The 16,469-nt window shown below is 34.1% G+C and overlaps 1 protein-coding gene across 1 annotated transcript in view; it reads right to left on the reverse strand.

Annotated features, from left to right (window-relative positions):
* Nucleotides 1-15,651, reverse strand: part of pcmtd1 (protein-L-isoaspartate (D-aspartate) O-methyltransferase domain containing 1) — a 34,737-nt gene extending 19,086 nt beyond the window's left edge. The window contains exons 1-2 of the mRNA XM_056450995.1: nt 15,464-15,651; nt 1,356-1,856 (exon numbers count right to left, since the gene is read on the reverse strand). Of these exons, the coding sequence (XP_056306970.1) occupies nt 1,356-1,662 (307 nt within the window). The 5' untranslated portion in view covers nt 1,663-1,856; nt 15,464-15,651. The remainder of the gene's footprint in view (nt 1-1,355; nt 1,857-15,463) is intronic.
* Between the last annotated feature and the right edge of the window lie 818 nt (nt 15,652-16,469).

A 16,469-nucleotide genomic window follows, 5' to 3' on the forward strand; every position in this document is an offset into this window, starting at 1 on the left:
ATTCCGCTGTGGGGACCCCTGATTAATCAAGGGATTTAGCCAAAAAGAAAATGAATGAATGCACTTTTTAAAATATTATTTACATGATATGCAAGACTTACTTTATTTATTTGTTTCTACTTTTAATATGTAAAACACTGAAAAATATTTATTTTGTCTCCAGGTTATTTATTTTACCTTTTTTATAAGAAAAAAGTGACTGTTTGGTTTCAGGCAATGAGTGTTTTAATTTCAGTTGTTCATGCTGATGTTCAGTAAATAATCATAGATAGTAAAATCTTGCACTTGTAATATGTGTGCATATTTACTGTATAGAACAGTGAACTATGAGGACAAAAAATTAAATAAATAAATAAATAAATAAAATAATCGTTCATTAATCGTAATGGAGTTAAAATGTTCAATTAATCGAGATTTAGATTTTAGGCTAAATCGCCCAGCGCTAATTATTAACATTTTAATTCATGCTTGTTAACATTAGTTAATCCACTGTGAGTAAACATGAACTAACAATCAGGCATGTGATCAGCCGAGGACAAAAAAGAAGGAAGACGAGATTGCATTGTATTTGCACGGCAAATGTGACACGATACACGTTAATATCCACTGCTCTACGCATATCCGTTATGTTACTGTACAAAATGAACCTGATTTAACATCCACAAGCCAGGATTGAAGAGTCTTCTTTTATAATTGTTCTGACACGTAGCTGTGGTGATAAAGACAATAAATTGCTGAAATTCGTTACAAACATGCACCGTTTTAAAAACGTTTTAAACTTGTAAAACCCATTCTTGATCACATTTGATGATGATTGATGATCACAGAGAGCTGAACAGATCTTTTAATATTGGTTGTTTTGTGCACGTCCTGTCAAGTTGCTTTGATTATACCCTAATCAAATATACCCTAGTAACTACGGAGACATGTTAATACGCGGCTGTCAATAAATTCGGTGGGCGGGGGAAACCGCACTCCTACGTCACGTTGCGGTGGGCCTCAAAATGGGAGGGATTTGGATCCTGTTTTAACATCAGGAAATCTAAAAAACGAGACTTATTGTGTTTATTTCACCTCAATATGACTGTGGACACACTATACCCACACAAAGTTCTGTCTAAACAGCTCCAAAAGATGATTTTCATCATAGGCGCCCTTTAAGTGCAAACAAAAATGATCTTTTATGCAGCTTAAATTGTCATTTCTTCATTTTCTTTTGATTACTATCATTATTCTCAACAAATCCAAGTAAATTAAACCATAGAAATCAATCATTTCCATCCTCTATATATCTGCTGTGCTTTCTTTCTTTTTTTAAATCTAATCCCCACATCCTGCATTCGAGGGTTTCTCACCTATGATGAGGCCCACCATGGTGCTCAGGTATCCAGTGCCACTGCCAAGGTTTAGAAAAGACAAGCCCTGCTGCAGTTTCAGCGCCTCCATCACTTCAGAATAGATGCACGGCGCCGACAGATGTATATTCCCATGCTTCCACGCCAGATCCTTGTAGGCATTGTCTCTGTATCCCTCCAGGTAGTAATCTCCACGGTCTATAGCTCTAAAGGCCTGCTCCACGCGCTCCGTGCGGATATACTGGGCTTCCTTCAGGTTGTCTATCAAATCATCGTTGTCCTCGCCAGCGCTGACTGCTCCCCCCATATTCCCCTCACAGCCAGAAAAGAAAAAAACCAAAAAAATAAATAAAGAAAAGATGCAGAGGAGGTGCGAGACGGATAACTAGAGCGGTCCTCACATCCAGATGAAATGCTGGAGCGTTTCTCCACAGGGATCCCCAATCGTGATGCCTGTGTCCCACACAAATCACCTCAGACCATTCTCAGCTACGCCAAGATCTGAAGATTGAGAAAAACAAAGGGTGACATGTTAGATCTCGTTCTCTTCTTTCACACATTTCAGTTTACCCTGCTCTCCAGGAACAAAAAAGAAGAAGCTATACTGGGTGATATCCTCTGTGCACCTGATACCAGCCGGCTTTGATTCTGTAACTGGGTGTTGCATGTACCTGATGTTACCGGTTTTACGTAACCCACTTTAATATTGCAGAAGTCCAAGCCTGAAGTCTTATTAGAGGTCTAAAATGTTAATATAACAGCCTAAGCACATCTATTTTTACTGGAAACATGCTTTTTTAATGTTCTTTTAAAAATATACTGTTTAAAGGGGACTTGTTATGCAAAAATCACTTTAAACACAGTTGTGTGGCACCAGTCTGTGAATACAACCAGCTTTTAATGGTAAAAATGTATTAAGTTTCTTTATTATAATATCACTTGATAAAAACCGTCTGCAGAAACTCTTTGATTGATATCCTCCCTTTGTATGTGTCATCAGAGGGTGAAGGCCCCGCCCGATCTTTCCCTCATTAGTATAAGATTTGTTTGTGAATCTGCCACTATGCTGACACACAGGCATTTGTAGCTCCGCCCTCTTTTGAAAAAGAGCACAATCTCATTTAAATTTAAAGCGACACTCACTAAAATGTCACAATTAGGATCAAAGCCTAGATAGGTCAGTTTCAAAGAGTTAGAAAACATTATTTGTGCTGAAACTTCACATACACACTCTAGAAACATCAGAGATAGGGCTAGGCGATTTGGCGTAAAATCAAAGGCTCGATTAATTGAACATTTTAACTCGATTATGATAAATGAAAGATTTTTTATTTTTTTTTATTTAATTTTTTTTTTTGCCCTAACAGTTCCCTGACAGGTTTTGCACTGTAAATATGTTCACATATTACCAGTGAAAGATTTTTGAATGAAGGGAGCATTACTTGATTTAAAAATAATTGAAGGAAACATCTACTGTCTATGATTATTTATTGAACATCATCATTGAACAACTGAAATTAATCTGCGCCCATGCTCGTCATCTCTATCAAACCGACCAATCACAAAGCTTGTGCTATGTGTCGTCGCATGGTGTAATACATTTTTTTGAAAGGTGCGCAAGCGCTGTGCCAGACCATACATGTGCGCTCGACGGAGAAGTATAAATCAGTCTTAACAGAGCGGGGTCACGTGACTCCAAACGCAGTAGGAAAAATAATTGGAAAAAATAAAAATTTAAAAATAAAAAAAATAAATAAATAAATAAAAAAAATAGACCTAAAAAAAATTTAATCGACTATAGGTTATGCATATTGATTTTAAATACATTACGATTAATTGCCCAGCCCTAAAAAGGAGAAGAATGTATTCTATTAATTAAAAGTGCCTAGGTATTAACAGTTTTCATTATTGATAATATTATTTGAGCATTGTGACACTGAAGACTGGCATAATGGTGCTAAAGATTAGCTTTTTAAGCGCAAGCTCTGTGATTGGTCGACTTGGTAGCACTCACGAGTGTGGGAAGGACCGAGAGCCACGTGAACTTGTTGGAGCGAGTGTTTACAAGTGCGGAGTCCCGTGAAGGAGCTCTAGATGGAAAGTTTTGTTTTGTGTTTATCTTATGATTAAAGTTGTTGTACGCCTCTGAGCAAGTTCCAAAAAAACAAAACACCAGTGAATAAATTCGACACAGAGAAACATAAAAGCATATTGGCAGCTAGCTCTGTTATTGCAGAGCAACACAAACAGCATGCAGAAGTGTAAATGCACGACAACGCACAAGGCATGTGCCATAGGTCACACCAATCACTCGACACAGAAGTATAAACCAGGCTTTAGGCATGGGCCAGTATAAGATTCTGACGGTATGATAACCTTGGATAAAAACATCAAGGTTTCATGGTATTTTAATTACTGCTCTAAAATATAATTTTATTAAATGTCTGGGTAAAAAACTAAAACTTTTTTCCCTTTTGAACACAATAGATCTCATTTTGAGAAACATTTCATATATTTTGGAGCAGTAAACATGTCAGGCTAAATAATTCAAATGAATTATTGACTTTGATTCAAAAATTCAAGGTTTCTTTACAATTTAAAACGGCATCATTGAAGAGCTTTTCTGTTGTAGATACTGTTGTCCAAAAAAACAAAAAATAAAAAAATAAAGTAAATAAAAAAGATCTTACATATATCATAGGAACAGTATAGCAGAAAATTTGTTCAATTTTTCTAAACCGCAGTATACCTTCAAAACAGTTATCGTCCCATGCCTATAACCACTACGACATTGGTGCCAACTTTGCTGATATTTTTGATTAAATGAATGATGCGCTGGTGTGGGTTAGGGTTTGGATTAGGCAAGTCTTTTTGGTCTCAAATAATTATTGCAGTGTGTAATACTTCTGAGACCATTTTAGGTTTCTCCAAATAAAAATCATAAATCAGATCTCTAGGGCTGCAAAATACATCGTTTGAGCATTGACATCGCAATATGTGCATCTGTAAGATACGTAATGTAAATTGGGATTATAGATTACTATAGATATTATTATTATAGATTATTATAGATATTATTATAGATATTATGGATTATTATAGATATTATTATTATAGATATTATAGATTATTATGGATATTATTATTATTATTATGGATATTAAAGATTATTATAGATATTATTATTATAGATTATTATAGATATTATTGTAGATATTATGGATTATTACAGATATTATTATTATAGATATTATAGATTATTATGGATATTATTACTATTATGGATATTAAAGATTATTATAGATATTATTAATATAGATTATATATATATTATTATAGATATTATGGATTATTATAGATATTATTATGATAGATATTATAGATTATTATAGATATTATTATTATGGATATTAAAGATTATTATAGATATTATTATAGATATTATGGATTATTATAGATATTATTATTATAGATATTATAGATTATTATAGATATTATTATTATTATGGGTATTAAAGATTATTATAGATATTATTATAGATATTATAGATGTTATAGATATTATTATAGATATTATAGAATATTATAGATGACCAAAAACCACAGGTCAAAACACAGAAGATTGGTGGAGGCACTGCAGAATGCAACCATAACAGAGTGAAAGTTCATCATCTGCATGTGTGTTAATGCCTGTGACTATGTGAGCATTTTAAGAGAGTTTAAAGCATTTTAGTAGTGCATAAAGTAGTTTAATAAAGATTAATATTATTGAATTATTTATATGATGAAGATTATGCAGTGTTATTTTACATTTGATTATTTAGTTTATGTTCCTGAATAAGGTTTCTCTCTCCAGAAAACCATAAAGCACGGGTGACTTCACTTTGATGTTTGCTCTACTGTGTTTATTTATGACTATAGACTGAAAAAAGATGTCTGCAAAATTGTTGCAAACAATTTATATATGTAGAATTTAAACTAATTAAATGTAGTAATGTTCAACTTAACTTGTTTGTTTAAATTCAGCCCAAATAAATTGTTTACAACCAATTAAATAAAAAACAATTGAGTAAATCCAAAGGATCATCTTTGAATCCTTTTTTGTGTTTATTATGTATATAATAAATAATATCAAAATATATTTATACTTCACTCCCCTACAAAATCATCCCACTCAATCTAAAGTAATGACTTTATAAATAGAGCTATTTAAGTCATCTGTTGAAATTGTATCGATAAAAATATCATGACGCCCTACTATAAACTATAAACAGAGAATCGGGGGTAACATATTAAAAAAGTAATGTGATTAAAGTAGTTTTTGCAGTAATATATTGCATGACTAATTAATTTTTTGTAATTTTATTACTCATTACAATCTCAGTAACGTGAGCTACAACAATGCGTTTTAAAGGTTCAAGCAACCCTGGAGTACTTTTTTTGAGATTTTAACAGATTTGTGTGTGTTGAGCATCAGTTAAGACACCGTTAGCACCTGTCAGCTTTAATTGTGTGAAAAACTGGACAGTTTTTTTTAGCTTTTGTTAGCAAATTTCATCTTTCAGGTTTAAACTAATTTTTTGGGCGGGATTAAAATCGATGACGTAGCGCGAATCTGCTAGTGGAGTGAGTGTCATTTTCTCATTATTTTTTATAGCTGAGTTTTCTTATCCTATGAAAGCAGATTGTATCCAGCAAGCATTTTTGTCGGGAGAGCTGTACGAGAATCGGAGAATGGCGGACTTTGTGTTTTATTAGTTGAGTTCGTTCAAATTCAGACACATCACCTATATCCATGCTGCTGGATCCATGCTGCTTTAATTTAATAAATAATATTAATGGCCTAATATTAATTTCCGATCCCAGCTGTATCCCTTCTAGCAAGAACCACAGGAGAGATCTGAGCTGCTGGATTTACTCCATAGAGAAAATATTCTAATAACAAACAGTGTGTCTTACATCAGTTATACTGAAAAATAACTATGATTGCCATCTCCATAGACATCTGCATGGTATCTCATCTCAGACAACTTAAATGCTATGTTTTGCTTGTAGTTATGTGTATTTGAATGTCAAGCGCTGAACACCTCTTTCTGTGCCTCAGCGCGCGCCGTCAGATTTGAATTTGAGCAATTGATAACATGCACTCTGAACTTTCTGATCACACCGGTGTGATTGTACACTTCAGGGACCAGCCAAGGCTGATCATACTGGTGTGATCATATGCGTGAAAGGGTTAAGAATGAGCCAGCATAATAATAATAATAATAATAATAGTACTGATAAGTAAATAAATACTTTAATATGATGTAACTGCTGACTTCTGCAACCAGTTCAACAGTGTAGAGAGCAGCTTATTACAATAGAGCCTTTGAAAAACTCCTTATTACAAGTCTGAAATGATAACATAATATAAAAAAGATATGATATTCAGGACATCAGAGAGTCTGGTTTCAAAAAAAGGTTATGCTCTTAACAACCGAGCAGCCTTTGAAAGCATAAGTGACATTTTAGGCTGCAGAAAGGACATTTAGTAAGTGTCAGAATTTGCATGTTTGGTAATTGAGTTAAGCTGAAGAGCTGTGACCACAAGGATTTCCATGAACCTGAACCAGATCTGGATTAAAAAAAAAACAAAACAAACAAACAAACACGAGGCTTATTTACTTACAATGGTTCAGTGAGTACAAGAAAAGGCCAATTACTGTACATCGAAATACTCCATTCTCCACTCCAATTAGAGACGGCTTTGCGAAAGAACCATCCATCTAAAAAGAGCCCATTAAATTGGTTTTATTTGTCGTGTTGATAAACTTCCTACTGAAATCGAAGCGCTCAAATATATGCATCTATCTATCTATCTATCCATCTATATATATATATATATATATATATATATATATATATATATATATATATATATATATATATATATATATATATATACACATACACACACACTTTTCAGAAAGACAACAGATTTCAGTTTACATCACAAACCAATTAATGGTGAATTTCTACTTGCTGCTGCTAGTCAGAAAGAGCTGGGATTAGAAATGGACTCGTTCTCGCAAAGTGCCTAAAGTGACATTTGCAGATGTCAAATAGCAGATTTGCCAGAACACCCGGAGACGTTTGCATGCAAATGAGAACGTTTTTACAGGAAACTCACTCCACAACAAATCCTTTGGATGTAATAGAATTCATTATTCACAACTGAAGACGAATACCTTAGTAGGTTTAAGGTGTACAATAAAGTGACTAGTGAAAAACACTACTTTCACTCATTCATTCATTCATATATTCATTCGCCTTTGGATTATTCCCTTATTTATCAGGGGTCGCCACAGCAGAATGAACCACCAACTATTCCACCATATGTTTTATGCAGCGGAAGTACTTCCAGCCACAACCCAGTACTGGGAAACACCCATACACATTAACATGCACACACTCATACACTACGGTCAATTTAGTTCATCTAATTCACCTACATCGGATGTCTTCTTTCTGTGCCTCGGTGCGGGCCACCAAATTTGAATTTGAGCAATTGATGACGTGCACTCTGAACTTTCTGATCACACCGGTGTGATTGTACATTTCAGGGGCCAGCCAAGGCTGATCATACCAGTGTGATCATATGTGTAAAAACAGGTTAAGTATGAGCCAGCATAATAATAATAATAGTAGTAACTGCTGACCTATGCAACCAATTCAACAATATAAAGTGACTAGTAATAAAGTGATAATAAAGTGACTAGTGAAAAACACTACTTTCATTCATTCATTCATTGGGCTTATTCCCTTATTTATCAGGGGTCGCCACAGCAGAATGAACCGCCAACTATTCCTCCATATGTTTTATGCAGCGGAAGTACTTCCAGCAGCAACCCAGTACTGGGAAACACCCATACACACATTCACATGCACACACTACGGTCAATTTAGTTCATCCAATTCACCTACACTGCATGTTTTCTTTCTGTGCCTCGGTGCGTGCCGTCAGATTTGAATTTGAGCAATTCACCTACACCGCATGTCTTTGCACTTTAGGGGGAAACCGGAGCACCCGGAGGAAACCCACACCAACATGGGGAGAACATGCAAACTCCACACTGAAATGCCAACTGGCCCAGCCGGGACTCAAACCAGCAACCTTCTTGCTGTGAGATGACAGTGCTAAACACTGAGCCACTTTGTCGCCCAAAACACTACTTATGATTCTTAAAAAAAATTTGTGAACATCTGAGGGATTTTTTTTTTACTTTAAATGCTGTGTAGATTCTGGAGAAAATGTTATTGGACCAAAAAGGTAGACACTCCCATTTGTGCAGCATGATGTCATCAATACTTTTTTTTTTTTCAGAAATAGGGGTGGGCGGTATGAACAAAATACTATTTCATGATATGAGTAATTTTATTACACGGTAACAATACTTTTCACAATATAAGCATTTAAATAGACAATTATTCCAAAATCCACAAAAGGATATAATAAACGTAAATACTTCAGAAATTAAAATGATTTTTTTATTTAATTTGGACCCTAAATGTAAAGTTAAATGTTAAATGTAGTATTTTTTGCGGAGATATTCAAACTCCATAGCTAATGCCGCAATCCTGTATGTTTTTCAGAAGTGTTCGTTTACAGAGTCAGACTTGAGATTTTCCCCAAAAGTGTTAGCTTCTCACAATACATTAAAATCAGACTTGTGATTTTATGATTTAAACTCAGCCAATTCGAATGTTATCACTTGATTAAATAGGATTATCCTTCAGTGGTTATCAGCAGATAGATATGGGCCAGCATACTTCTGCGCCTCTTCTCTGGTATGGGCCATTAGGGGCCTTCTGCGCCTACTGATAATCTCAGAAGGCTGTAATCATCCATCCAAATGATTAATTGGCTATAGATCACATACGGCTGTGGTCATAAGTGTGTGAGAATTATTAATATTATGTATTAAATTTCCCATTTATAGTAGTTTATTAACGTTTACCCCAACTCTAAACCCAACTGTAAAAACAGATCTGGCTCTGGAGTCTTCTCAATTACTATAGCTGATAAACCATGTGGATGGATGATAACAACCTTCTGAGCCTACTAGTAGGCGCAGAAGACCCCTACTTCCTCATATCTATCAGCTGATATTTACTGATACCTCTCATTCAATCAAATGATAACATTTAAATCAGGTGTCCAATTAATGCTTTTTTCCAAGACAGAACTATTTTCACCCTAATTTTCATTAATGTTTCACTAGTCCCTAAACAGATTTCTCATGAGGTAGGCACTAGGACCCAGCGGCAGGCTACTTGGGAGCTATATGGTACTGAAAAATTAATTAATTGTTGATCAATAGATCAGATACTGAATTGAGCTCTCTATGATTGGTGTCACGGTCAATAAGTCAATTTCTTTTCTATATATTATGACTAATACATCAGTAAAGATTAAACTTTTTATGACAACTTTGTGTTATTTGTACACTTTACTTTCATTTTAGTCAAAGGTGTATAGCACCCCCATGTGAACCAATCACTGGGCGGGCATTAGGACCTGGCAGAGGCTGTTAGTCAGCAGGGTCTGTTTAACTTACTGAGGAACATTGTACACGGAGTTATTCTGTACTCACATTCACAGTTTCAATTTAAATCATAGGTAAAAGTTCATCTCAGATTAATGACCTGATCTTGCTACACGGACTGCATGTGACTTAGCCACACCAACTAATTTAAACGTTGTGATGTAGACGGAATAAAAACATATATGATTGACAATAAATAAATTAAATAATTCATTAATAAAAAAAAAATAATAATAAAAAAAAAATATATATATATATAGGTGTGTGTCTCGGTATACCCAGAATTTAATTAGATTTGCAATTCATTGCACTTCTGATATAGGACGGGCGGTATTTTTCATGTGGAATAAACTTTCAACTATAATACATTTTTAAAGCGAATTAAATAAACATTTTTTAATACTCTTGGCATTAAATGACCTAAACGCTATCGAACATGGCCCACTTATGAACAATATTACAATCGCCCACTTATTTACATGTCACGCTACACACAGAATTAAATATACATGCAATTAATAGCATTTCTAATATAGGACTGGGCGGTCGCGCGGAATAAACCATCAATCATAATAGATTTTTTTTTTTTAAACGAATTAACGAAAAGTTTTTAATAGTTAAGGCATTAGACGACATAAATGCCAAAAAAACATGGACACGCCCACTTATTTACATGTCGAGGTATACACAGAATTGAATTAGATATGCAATTTATAGCATTTCTGATATAGGACTGGACGGTAATACACCATATATAGTTTGCGTGGAATAAACTGTCAATCGTAATAGATTTAAGCGAATTAATTAAACTATTTTAATACTCAAGGCATTAGACGACCTAAACGCTAACAATCTTAGCCCACCCACTTATTTAAATGTCGCGATATGCACAGAACTGAATTATACATGCAATTCATAGCATTTCAGATATATGACTAGACGGTTTCGGAAAATGAACTATCAACCATATTAGATTTTTTAAAGTTAATTAATTAAAGTTTTTAATACTCTTGGCATTAGATGACCTAAACGCCTACAAACTTAGCCACGCCCACTCATTTATGCATCACGGTATAAACAGAATTGAATTAGATATGCAATTCGTAGCATTTCTGACATAAGGCTGGGCGGTACTACAGCATATATAGGTCGCGCGGAATAATCTGTCAATTGTAATAGATTTGTTTAGGCGAATTAATTAAACGTTTTTAATACTCACGACATTAGACGACCTAAACACTAACAAAGTTAAACTTTTGAGTTCACTAATGTATGTTTTTTCAGTCTACCACGCCATTACATCCTTGTTCTTTGTTTTTGCATTTGTCTTCCTTTTCAGTGCTTTCCTGTACTGCTGCCCTTTGAGTCTCCTGCACTAAAAATACTGCAGGGAGGATCTGGGTCAAACCTCCTACTCTGTTTTGTACAAGACCTGATTGCAACCCTACAGAGACTCTCTGTACATCAGTATACAAGTTACAAAAGAGAGCGCCACTTAGAGCGTTAACAAACAGGTCTCGAGCCCCGTTTATAACACTGTAAATCAATAAAAAATGTTAATAGACAAATGGTGGTTTTCATGCCATTGTTAACTGGTTTTTATTGTAGAGCAGGTTGAGCAATTGCTGGATTGTTATTGGGTTAGCAGGAGGAACTGGAACAGTTTGTTATAAAGCTGAGCTGATCCGTCATTAACGTGTTTAAACTTGCTGGTTGCATAATTGCAGCATTATCACACTACAATGATGCTCGGCCAGAATGAATATGCTTACAGTTCTAATGAAGATATTAAGACTAAAATTAAGACTAAAATTAAAGTAGCCTTCATTAGGTCTTTTTTTCTTCTGAAGCCTCATGTCAGCCATGCATTACGACGTACATCTGTCCTGCTAATTACAGAGTGTTGCGTTTCACAGGGACACATTTAAACAGTCTGCATCCAAACTGGAGGCTCCTGGCCTCATGTTGACTCCTGTACGATCTGTCTGACCCAGTGAAAGAGGAAACCACAAACTCTCAGAGGATTCATTCCAGGACTGGATAAGCAGAAACGTGTCATAACAGAGAGAAAACCAACACAACAAATACAGGACCGACCCTGTAGGGCACATAAATAATGATAATATGAAATAATATAATAATAATAATAATAATAATAATAATAATAATAATAAAGTATAATATTAATATTTATAATAATAAGAAATATCAATATTATTAGTTTGGTCTTGAATATTTATTTATTTATATTTAAGTATTTACTATATGTATAATTAAATATAAATAAAAAAACAAACTAATAATAATATTTATAATAATAATAATAATAATAAAATTATTATATTAGTTTGGTCTTGAATATTTATTTAAGTATTTATTATATTTATTTATATTTAAATCTAAATAAATAAAAACCAAACTAATAATGATATTTATAATAATAACAACAATAAAATTATTATTGTTATTATAAGTTTGGTCTTAAATATTTATTTATATTTAAGTTTTTGTTATTTTTCTTTATATTTAAATAGAAATAAATATTTAAATATAAATAAATAAAAAACAAACTAATAATAATATTTATAAATGATAATCATAATAATAATAATAAAACTATTATTATTAGTTTAGTTTTGAATATTTATTTATTTATATTTTAATATTTATTTATTTATCTTACTTTATTTTGTCTAATTAAATATTGCTGAGGTCAATTTTATTAGCCCCCATAAGTAATTATTTTTTCGATTGGCTCTAGGGGTCAAACAACAAAAAAAACAAGATATCAAAGCAGTTAGTAAATCAGCATACCATCATCTCAAAAACATTGCAAGAATTAGATGCTTTGTTCCCTGTGAAGACTTAAAGAAACTTGTTCATGCTTTTATAACCAGCAGGGTAAATTACTGTAATGGGCTCCTCACCAGCCTTCCCAAAAAGACAGTCAGACAGGTGCAGCTTATCTAGAACGCTGCTGCCAAGACTCTGACCAGAACCAGGAAATTCGAGCACATCACACCTGTCCTTAGGTATTTACACTGGCTCCCAGTTACATTCAGAATAGATTTTAAAGTATTATTATTTGTCTATAAATCACTGAACGGTCTAAGTTTCAGCTACTGCACCCCCCACTGCTGGAATCAGATTCCAGAAATTATCAGATGTGCTCCAACATTAGGCACATTCAAATCAAGACTGAAAACACATCTGTTTAGCTGTGCCTTTACTGAATGAGCACTGTGCTACATCCCACAGATCGCACTGTTATGTCTTTCTTTACTTTTTCATTCCTTTACAACCTGTTTAATCTGTTTTTAATCATTTTTATTCTTTGCTGTTTTTATGTTCTTTTATTCTTGTTTATGTAAAGCACTTTGAATTGCCACTGTGTATGAAATGTGCTTGATAATGAAACTTGCCTAGCCTTGACCACAGACCAAACAAACCTAACTTGCCTAGTTAACCTAGTTAAGCCTAATGTCGCTTTAAGCTGAATACTAGTGTATTGAACAATAACTAATAAAACATTATGTATTGTCATCATGGCAAAGACAAAAGAAATTAGTTATTAAAAATAAGCTAAAATGTTTAAAAATGTAAAGTGAACGTGAATATTTATATGAATATTTTATGTGTATAATATCTTTTTTGATTTTGTGGTGAAATATGGCCTTTGCATATCGAATGAGATTTTTTTTTAGGGTTTTTAAATCATGTTATGGCCTGTTTCTTAATAGAAATTATATATTAAACACACAATTGTACATATGTATTTAAATAGTTACTTATTTCCAACAGAATAGACATTAGTTGTGACTCTAATGAAAGATTATGACCACCAGTGTTTATTGCTTCAATGATTTTCTCTGGTGGTTTAATGCGATTGTGTTCAAGTTCAAGATAACAAGAAGGAATGTCTCAATTTTCAAGGTTTTGTGGGAGGTTGTGGAGATGTTTGCTAATGTTTGTGCAGGTCAAACTGAGTCAAACTACGCACAGAGCAAGACGCAAATGGGTTTGTTCTATGAATGCTTTTAAATTACTCTTAAGATTTATTAACATAATAAGAAAAATCTAATAATTAACATTCGGTTATTGGTTTGGATATCAAAACCAACATGGGGGAGGGGAAAAAAGGCAAAGAAGATCTAACAAGTGTGTATTCAAACTGGTAAGATATCAATTCTACAATAAATTAACCATTACAATCATTACAAAAGTAGCTTTTAGAGTTTAATGGCCTTTTTAATGTTATTATTATGAGTATCACTTTAACTGTTATAGCCTAATGTTTCAGATTTTGTTGTTGCTGTTGTTTACAGTACATAAAGACTGGTACTTAGCAAGTAGTTACTTGTAATTCTTAAAAAATATTTAAACAACAGTAATTCGATGCTAACAAGAACAACTAAGTTATTTAGATAAATGATAAAATTCGTTGTCATAAACCTCGGCTCAACAAAAATAGGGCTCCAATATGCCATATAATGATATTATATTCTTTCTGACTGTTGTTTCTGAAGAGAAAAGCCGCATTTGCGACGCTTCCGTTCGTTTGTTTGTTTACATTTATGTTCGATGCTAATACCATGTGGATAGTGACGTAGAGCGTGACGGTCAGCGCCGAGTTCCATCCACACGCGTACAGATCTACCGTTCACGACGCAGTCGAGTTAAAGCACTTATAAAACACTACACACATCCGCACTGCGTTAAAACAAAGCAGACTTTAACCACAAGCGCAGTGATTTTTTTTAAATCTACTCAAATATCTGAACCAATAAGAAGTGTTAGTCAAATAAAACAAAAGGAGAAATAAATGTAAGCGTTTTGCACGTTTAGATCCGCCATAATCTCTCAAGCAGGAAATGCAAAGATGCATTAAATGAATTCAATAAGTCTACATGTTTAATTGAAAGGGATATGCAATGGTACTAAAATATTTAAAGAGAGCTGTGTCGTGTATCTGGCCTATGTTAGTGATGTGTTTGTGTCTGTGTAACGAAAATAATGCAAATAAATGCATTTTAAAAAGACAAAATAGGCAAGTTGTCAAACAAAATCGAGTATTCAAAATGGTTGTTGTGTTGCTATTTTTGGTTTTTAGTTATTTGTTTATTAATATTCATCAAGTATTAACAAACTTACAGCATCTGGCAAGAAATACACTTGTTTTTATAAATTGCGGCGGTAACAAAATCAAAGATGAACAAAAACTGCTGAATGTCTTCAGAAATCCATGCTGTTAGGTGGCATTTAAACGCTGCACGACTGGGAAAACTAGTAAGACCGTGGCATTGTGTTTGCCTGCCACATCAATCCACTTAACACACAATACAACATTTGTGCATTCTTCACAACACCCATTTTGAGCTTTTTCGTCGTGCATTGCTGCACAAAAAGATCAGGTTTGCGTTTTAAACGCCTGCCACATGTTCCTCATCTTGCTCAGATCAACGCAAAGCAACAAAACAAAAATGTCGGCATCTTCTCTGCGGAATAACAATGTTCACTGACCTTTGTAAAGCCATGAATCGGGCTCAGGCTTTGCACGAGCCAAACAGACTGGATGCACATTAGAGCCGGTGTTTTTGAGCGCTGTTGTTGCTGTGTGATGTATAGATTTTCACGGCGTTGAAAGAAGCAGCGCTGTTTTTTCTCGAGGAACAGCTGAGAGGATGTAAACACACGTCACATGGTTCACAGAAACGAGGATGCGGACATTAGACGTTCTTGCTAATAACTATATCCATAATGTCCTCCAGGGGGCGCGCAGAGCCCCAACAACTATAAACACCATTGAGCTGCATTCAAGTATCATAATAATTATAATTGTATTGAAGATGTTTGAACATTTAATTGCGTAATCTTTGAATATACTAACACAAAAGACTGACAATCTGAGACATGTGTCTCATATAGCTATAAAAACGACTTAAAACTATTCGCTTAATAAGGAATCATAAACAAATCTGATTAGTCAAGCCCGTCAAACGGTGAAAAAAGTAACACGTGCCACGTGACAAAACAACCAACAATATTTAACAGCAATTTCAGCGCTTAGATAAAAACTGCGATAAACTTCAAAAGCGTTTTAAATTAAAATTAAAACATGAAAATTACTCTCAAAACACTATATATGACTAAAAAGATGAAAAATTGGGCCACTACGCAACCACATACACAAATACCATTCCACGCTTTGAGATAGACAGGCTGCAGACAGCGGTGCGCCCACAAGCCCCGCCTCCCAAACCATCATTGGCTAGTATCCCACAAAGGCGAACGATGATTGGATAGCATTGAAGTCATTCATATTACAGCAAATAGCGATCAGAAGGAGGCGGGACATGAGTGGAAAAACAATGCAAAAATGCGTGTAACAACACATCAAAAGCTTATTTCTTCTGTATAGTAATGATGTTCGGTGAATAACATGTCAGTCACTTCAGCAGCTGTTAGATTGATTTGTTAATAGGATTTTTTTGGCATTGTAATCTGTTGACAGTGCATCAACATCCAG

Source organism: Danio aesculapii, chromosome 24, assembly GCF_903798145.1.
Source record: "Danio aesculapii chromosome 24, fDanAes4.1, whole genome shotgun sequence".
NCBI lineage: Eukaryota > Metazoa > Chordata > Actinopteri > Cypriniformes > Danionidae > Danio > Danio aesculapii.